This window comes from Taeniopygia guttata, chromosome 4, assembly GCF_048771995.1.
Source record: "Taeniopygia guttata chromosome 4, bTaeGut7.mat, whole genome shotgun sequence".
Classification (NCBI taxonomy): Eukaryota; Metazoa; Chordata; class Aves; order Passeriformes; family Estrildidae; genus Taeniopygia; species Taeniopygia guttata.
Window position 1 is genome coordinate 49,146,402 of NC_133028.1, and position 8,337 is coordinate 49,154,738.

Below are 8,337 nucleotides of genomic sequence, written 5' to 3' on the forward strand. Positions count from 1 at the left end.
TCATCAATAAATAATGCACCTGCCTGCTAGTGCAGACAAGAGCACACTAACAGTTTAAGTTGATTTTGGATCACACAGTGTAAAATGCCTACATGCATTGCTGGCAATATCTGGTACTTCTGGTCCTTCTCCTGTCAGATTTGAGTTGACAGATGTATTGTTCTGTAGGTACAGGTTATATTGTTAACTATAGTAGGAGTTGCATAAGGTGTTATGCAAAGGTTAACCATATACACAGCAGTGAAGGGGACTTCACTGGTGTTGATGTTATCAGCAAATTCAGTCTCTCTTGGCAAGGGGATTGGAGATGACAAAATCATTGCAGGGTTGTGTAGCTTAAGATATTTAAAACATATCTTGTGTTTTTTTTAAAAAGACATTTACTTACTTATGGTGGTTTTATTTTTCATTTCTTTTTTAACTTTTGCAGAGAAGAGAGTGAGAGTGTGCTGACACTGAAAGGCTTGACTCCAACAGGAATGCTGCCCAGTGGTGTGCTCTCTGGAGGAAAGCAAACACTGCAAAGCGGTAAGCCTGTTTGCCTGTGTGTCTTGTCCTGTGTACAAAAAACAATTGGTTTTCAACTGCAGAACCTAAGAAAAATAACCACAGCTGTCTCAGAAAAAAAACAGGCAGCTTATTGTGCTGGAGCATTTGAGAGCAGTTCATGTAAGGCCACATCTCAAGACTTACTACATACCATCAATTCTCAGAGAAAGACTGGGAGGGGGGAGCCCCTGAAAAATCAACTATTCGGAATGGTAGCTCAGAATTCTATGTGAAGTGCACTCTTTCCATAGTTCAGAGCATCTTTTGGGTTTTTTTTTAAAGAGCTACCCTTGATACATGAAGTACTGAAGGGTTTGGCTTAGCTAATGACAATCAAACTCCTATTTCATCTGGTTTGTTCTTCCTCATAGAGAGACACCAATGGAAAATAGGTCTAGAATTAGATTTTCTCTCCTAGAAATTCTAGGTGACAACATGAGAACAATTCTACTCTGATTTAAGCCCAAGTGAAGGGAGGCTTTTACAAACACTGTCTTTGCGACTTGTACACAAACACAATACAGATTGTCAGTTTTATACCAAGTGCTTCTTGTTACAGGAAATTGGTAAGTCTATGGTAGGGCTGCCTTTGTTTCCTTTTGGAATAAGGAGTGCGAAGTGTTTAATTTATTACTGGAAGCTCTCCTTTTTTTTCTGTGTTTACTGCTGTAGATTATATTGCAGGCATGCATAAAGGTCTCTCATTTATTGAGGTTCTGTTGGCAATAGATGTACGAAATAGAAATGCTTTATAACCTTGACACAGTCTCAGCCTCTTGTTTTCCTGTTTCCTTCCTGGAGCATTCTTTCTCTGTATTTTTCCCTTTACTGTCTCTTTTATCTAGAAGATTCAGGTATACGGTGGTAAACCTCCTTTTCCCCTTTTTTCCCCTTCTCTTTTTTCTTGTTGATGACTTGTGTGTTATGGACATAGTAACGTTCTGCTTTGAAAATGCTGCAATATGATTTCACAGGAGGCCTTTCTTCATGGGTTTGTGATCCTCACCTAGGCTTTTCTCCACATAGTTGTTTTACATTTGTCAGAAAATTTGGTCCAAGGAAACTGCTATTGTTGCCCTGGCAAAATATTAGGAATAGAAATGAATTTGAGAAAATTGCCAAATGCTCTTGTTACAATGGCTAAAAGGAAAATCTCCTCATACTGCAGTATTCTGGCTCAGTAAAACATTACTATACACGAGCTTCTGCATTAGTTAACACATAGTATCCCATTCACCAAATACTCTGAAGTTCATATAGTTTCTGTTAAGCACACATATTGCCATATGTATTAACAGAAAATGTGAGTAGTATGTTCTGTTGTGGAAGTATGCATTTTAGTCGTCATTTTTTCTAATGTGTCAGTGCTGGTTTGGATCTGGTTATTCATTTTAATTTTTCATCCTAGTTATCATGTTTCATTTTCTCTTAAGTTTGCATTGGTTTTGTTCCTTGTTTTTTGGCCATCTCTCTTGCTCTGCTGCTTGAGAAGCATAGGCTTACTTTGGTGCATGAGGGTTAAACCCTTTCATTTCCCCATGCAGCAAGATAATAGCATAGATATTTTAGAATATATCGTAATCCATATTTAACATCCTAACTGGGAAGAAAAAAAAAACCAAAACCAAAAATGGGTTTTATGTAGGGGAAAACAAGACAAAAAAGAAGAGAGGACTTCCTGAAAACTTGATTTCTTAAGGTATTCTCTAAACCAGAGAAATTCTTGAAAATCAAAATTCCTTTAAAATATTTTCTATATTGGATTTCATTTAATGAATTGCATCAGCTTCTAAATCTCTGAGTGTAAAAAAAAAATGCATACCAAAGCTGATGGGTAAAATTCAAATGGAAGTATGTTTAAGAACGATGAATGATTTCACAACAATGGTAACATGCTATTCATAATATTGCAACAGTCTCCCAGGTACAGGCTCTGCTCTCTCTGACCAGGCTTTGCAACTTTGGAGGTCCAACAATCAATCTTAGATCTACATCCATTGATTTAAATAAAATATTAGCAAAATGTTGTTTTTCAGAGACTGGATTGGCAAAAATAAAGTTTACAGATGGAGCAGATTGGGCAAGGTTGTAAGCAAAGGCAAAGCTTTCTGAGCATCCCATGCTGTGGGGATGTTTCTTTTAGTCAGGAGAGAGAAAAAAATAATTCTGTTAAGTTGTATATGGAATTCCTTTGCCTTCTACTAGCATCAGTACTTTTCAAGCTGATGTTTTAAGTTGTATGAATTTTGTGTGATGGCTTTATGCCATTTTTTATTCTCTTTTGACAGGGCAAATCAAACTGCTCTTACTGAGAGCTGGGACAATTACATAATGACCTTTTCAGGTCAGATGTGCAATATGGAAGACATTTACATTTTGTAATTCTTTTGAGTCAAAAGAAAACTTCTTAAATGTGTCTTTAAAAAATTTTAGTTTGTGAAACTTCTGCTTTAAAACAAACTCTAGCTTAATTCAATCTGCAAATTATTGTTTTTGTGTAAACATTTCTCTGTGTGTCTGTTTTGCCGAAATCCAGCACTTACAGTAACATTAGTGTTGTAGCTCCTTTGCTATTCACTGACTTGTTCTTAGAGTTGAAATCCTCTGCTCATTTTTTCTCATTCGTTTTGCTACCCCTTTCTTCTCTTCAGCTACTGTTGAGGCTATTGAGGCTGATGAAGGTAAATTGGCCAGTCCCCTTTCTGTTGGTGCCACAACAGATAAGGGCTCTGCTGGGTGTATTCATTTTGCTGTAGCTTGTACAGATTGTGTGGGTGTTGGGCTAACAATTGTGGCTCGGTATTAACCAAAATGTAATTGCTTTAAAGGGGAAAGTGTTTTTTTGGTTTTTCTTTCTGTTGCTGCTCTTGAGGTTTTTCTCTAAGTTACAAACACGTTGGAATTGCTGTATGTTGAACTAAGCACTGAGTAATGCCACAGGAGGAGATCAGGAACTCGGATTTCACGGGACATAACTTGGCAGCAGCTCGTAAATGCTTTGTGACACATAGCTCAAAAGCTGTGTGCTGGAGGCTGGCTCAAACTATGCTCAGCAATTTCTGGTCAAAGAAAACACATAGCTTTTTATATATTCTCTCCTTTTGTTGTTGTTTCTTTTCCACTTTTTCTTTATTTATGCTTCAGTTTGTTTCCTTTCTTTTAGGTCACTAATAAAAAAATTTTATTGGTCTTTTGTTATAGTACAGCATGTTTCTGTTTCCCTTTAAAAGTAAAACAACATGAGACATTTGTCTGCAAGACGTCTGCTTCTTTTGGTAGTGGCAGTTTACACACTGGATATTTACATTCGTGCAACCATTAACACAGGCACCATTTTAGCTGCATATAAAGTGACTGGCTGCCTTAGAAGATTTCTGTACGTTCAGTATTGAAAACTGGTGTTTTGTTGACAGACCTCTTAATTTAACTCTTAACAAGTTTTAACACTTCAGGTAAAATCTAAGTAACCATGTATTGCAATGTAGATGTACAATATTATGTAGATGTTCAGTATTATAAAGTTTTGGAAGAAGAATTTTCAGAATTCCCCTTTAAAACAAAATTCTTCAGTTGTATTTTGTTCTTGCCCCTCTCAAATTTTCTTTGGGTATTTTTTTTTTAGTTAATTTAAAAAAATCTGGTGATTGTTGTCCTTTGTTAAGATGTGCCCTTTTGGCCAGTTGAATTTGTTTTTGAATTTTTTAAAGCAGTGAATAAAATTACAGAACAAACAAGTAAGAGAAAATACAACTGCTTTCTAAATAGCAGTGAGTAAGCTGCTATTTATGTTGGAATTATCTATTCCTATCGGCAATCTCTAATCTGCAGTGTGCATTCTTGTTGACAGTTTGGCTGTTTTCTGTGATTTTCTGTGACTATGTGTTGTGTTTTAGTAGACTCTCAATGTAACCTGCTAATATTTGTTGTCTGATCAGCAACTACAGCAGAGCACCTTCCTTAGTGTTACAGACAATAATGTGTCTACTGGAAATACAATCCCTTAACGTGCCCCTGTGCCAGCAACATGCACCCCTCAAGTTCATTCTTGATTTGCCATCCTTGCTAGTTAGACACCGTCACCATAGTCACAACTACTGCTCTACACAGGTGAAGCTTCTGATGGAGAAGTTTCACCAGTTGTCCTTCAGGGCCCAATAACACCAACTGGGCTGTGCTGCTGGCAAGCTCCAGGACACGGCAACTGCTTCAGCTTCAATGCAGCCATCCATTAAAATATTGCTTTAAGGGATTGGCATGGGTGCTCGTTAGACATCTTCATTTTGTGGTAGAAGATAAATTTAAAAAAAAAGCCAAGCCGAAAGGCAAACCTTAAGAAAACTCACTGTACAACCTGTTCTCTTTTCACTGCTCAGTCCCTGCTCACTTGACTAATCACCATTATGTTGTTGTTTTTCTGAGTTGAAGTATAATACATGTTAAAAACCATGCACTTCACAAAGTTCCAATGAAACATTTGTGAAACTGGCTAAAGAACTAAATCCTGAGACAAACAGGATCTATCATTTTTCACAGGAAAGGTTGGCACAGCCAGCATGAAAAAATGCCTTTTCTTGCTCCCCACTAAATACAAAGAGTGGTAGTTTGGTACCTGGGATGTTCTGGGGTTTTGGATGTGTTTTTAACAGAAGTTACCAGCTTGTCCAGAATCGGGACTGAACATAAGAAGGAGAATACTTGGGGGTAAGGAGAAGAGAAAATGGGAGAACGAATACTGAATTGGATCCCTGAAACTCCCGTACTGTTTTCTCCCCTGGGAGTTTGCGGTTTCCTGGTACTAAGGCACCATTATGATAGAAGCTTAGCAGAAATTCCAGTTCCGGAAGTGCAGTGCATTGATTTGGTACAGATAAAAGAAAAAACACACAGAAGGCTGATCTACGGGGCTGTGACCTGCTGTTTGCCTACAGTGCTTTTTTTCTCTTTTGCTTTAAACCTAAAGATCTGCAACACTTCGATTAGAGAGAGACTAAAATAAAAATCACAGTCTGTGAAAACATTCCTCAGCCTGTAGCTTCCTTCTGAGGTTGGTATGGCCTCACCAATGTTGCTGCTAAAAGGCAGATCATAAATCCTCAGGATCAGCTGGAACTTTGGTCCTTTTTCAGTGTTTTTCCTAAGCTAAATGTTATAGCTGTTCCAAAATAACAATATCCCTGATCCATGTTGCAGTGCTCCTGCTGTTTGACTCAAGCTGCTTTCTAGAAGTCCAGGGTTGTATCAGGGGGGATAATTGCCCCAAGCAATCAACAAGCAACTCACCTGTGTTGAGAACAGAAGGCAACCTGTTGTAGGGTCGCCCCAGATCTTCCCTAGCTTTGATGTATATCCCACAACGTGGCCTCACCGTGTCATCACCATCTGGAAATAGCCAGCACTTTTTGCATGATCTTTGGAAGTCAGGTGGGAGTTTTGCCTGATGAAGAGCATTAGGGCAAGGCACGGTATCCTTCAGGCTGTAAGTGATAAAGCAAATACCAACTCACCAGCTCATGGCTGTGCCCTCTGCATGGTTCCAAAGTGCAAACTGTAGTTTCATGTTAGCGTCTTGGTTTTCTAAGCTGAACACCAGCAGACAACAAAATACTGGAAGTTGATTGTGTTGAAAACAATAGTTGTGTTGGAAGGGATGGTGGTGGTGAGCCCCCAGCTCTTTATGAGTGTGGTAAGGAGTTGGTGGTGTCAGATGTTCTCATTGCCGCCTTCCCAAAGAAGGACTCTCACACTTGTTACTAAACTGGGGGGAAAGCTGCTGAGAGTTTTATCTTGCTAATTTTATTTTTCAATAATCCTTTATTTAGCTATCAAAGGATTTTCACCCCAGCATAAGATCACTAGCTTCGAAGAGGCCAAAGGCTTAGATCGAATTAATGAGCGAATGCCTCCGCGCAGAGACGTGCCATCCGATGCCAACCTTAACTCCATCAACAAGGCAATCTCCACAGAGACTAATGGCACAGACAGCAATGGCAGTAATAGCAGCAATATCCAGTGACCACTGTCCAGGAGGGGGGTTGAGCTGCAGGGCGCGATGGGGTTGCTGCACGTCAGCACTGGGATGTTCTTGCCTCTGATAATAGCTTATTTGCTCTGGGGGCCAGCTGTTGGATTCAGTTTACAAATATCATCAACAAAGAGATCGTCAACTTTAATTTGGTGGGAGGGCGGGTGGGGGAGAGACACCTCCTTTGGATATGCCTTTAAATGCTTGTAGAAAAATGAGAGCTCATGCTGGTATATATTGCAAAGTTAGGGGAATGAACATGTTTTCCTACTACATTGGGAACGTCTAGCAATGTTACTGAAAGGCCTTTTATTGTGTTACTGGACATGAAAACTTTGTTTAATTTCTTACTAACTATTGTACGTTTACAGTTGCAGCACTCAACATCTACAACATCGAAACATTTTTAACAAAATGTACAAACTAAATAAGGACTATTTATTGATAATGTTTTGCTACTCTTGTCAGACAATGGCTATGAAATAAATTAGGCACTCTTTAAAAATATAGAGAAAAAAAAAAAAGTTGGAAATTTGTTTAAAATGCCAAAAAAAAGAGAGAGAGAGAGTGAGAGAGAGCGAGCGAGAGCGAAGTTTAATTTTGTACAGATTATGCTTACCTCAGGTTTCTTTAGTGTGCTTCAATGCCCTTCTTTAAATATAACATTTACCTTACTAATTTGGCAGCAATTATCTTTTTCTTTGTTAAAAAAAAAAAAAAACTGGAATAATAACATTTATCTTTTTTTGCTGTTTATATTTAGGGGGGTTTGGTTTGGGAGGTTTTCTGGGGTTTTTTTGGTAAAACAAGTCTTGGTTGTGGCTTGCTAAATTTAAATATTTATGAGTGGTGCATTTTTAAGTATAGTGAACAAGACACCATATTAAGTGCAGTGAAAAGCATCTATATTCTGTAAAAATCTGCCTATGCATGTTTTTTAAGAAAAAATGGCTGTATAGGCCTGTATGGGACTGTAATGCGCTTAGTGGTCTGACTTATACTGGAAATGTATGTATACTGGCGTACTTTATATTCTCTAAAAAGAAAATGCTTAATGCCTTTGAAATTTTGTAATCAAAAAAAAGCTTTGAAAAATCTAAGGGGGGAGAGTATTCTTAAAGTTTTTAACATAAGCTTGTCAGTGCACATATAGATGGGTAGCATGTTTAGCAAACCTTGTGAAATTTAAATAAGTTTGTAGTTACATGTGAAATTCTAAATGCATGATAACTGTTAATGTCATAATGGTTTAGTCATTTTGTTCTGTTTTGTCATGTGCCACAAAATGCGTAATTTTTTCACTTTTTTCCCTTTGTATATCAGTTACGGGTTTCAACTGGTTCATTCTAAAAAAGAAAAGGAAACAAAACAAACAGTCCATTGATATTTTTTAACAATTGTATAAGTGCCCAAGTAATTCACTACAGCCTACAGCCTTGCCTTTGTAATTTGACTTCAAAATGTTGGCAATCAAAGCATGCACTTGTAACAATGAAAGAAGCATTTTATATTACTACTCAATAAAAATGTGCATGAACTTAAGCATTCTGCCCTTTCTTGCTGTCTCAGTGGCAGAAGCACGCAGGCGCCACACACACGTGCTTCTTGCTGTCTTTTGCTTTGGACAGGAGAGGACTTCTGCTGTAAGAGATGAGTGACTTGTTTCACAATTCAAGGTCAGTTCTTTACTAAGAAATAAACCCATGTATTGCCCAGCTGTTCTAGGCTACTGGATGTCTGCAGACTTCCCCCAAGGTCTGGTTAGA

At 38.1% G+C, this 8,337-nt stretch overlaps 1 protein-coding gene across 3 annotated transcripts in view; it reads left to right on the forward strand.

Annotated features, from left to right (window-relative positions):
* PPP3CA (protein phosphatase 3 catalytic subunit alpha) overlaps positions 1-8,113 on the forward strand; it is a 172,289-nt gene extending 164,176 nt beyond the window's left edge. For 2 of the 3 annotated variants that reach the window (XM_072928555.1, XM_002193110.7), the window contains exons 12-14: positions 431-528; positions 3,201-3,230; positions 6,369-8,113. In XM_072928555.1, coding sequence (XP_072784656.1) covers positions 431-528; positions 3,201-3,230; positions 6,369-6,562 — 322 coding nt within the window. In that variant the 3' untranslated portion in view covers positions 6,563-8,113. The remainder of the gene's footprint in view (positions 1-430; positions 529-3,200; positions 3,231-6,368) is intronic. The other variant, XM_030271676.4, reaches the window with a different exon arrangement.
* The last annotated feature ends 224 nt before the right edge of the window (positions 8,114-8,337 follow it).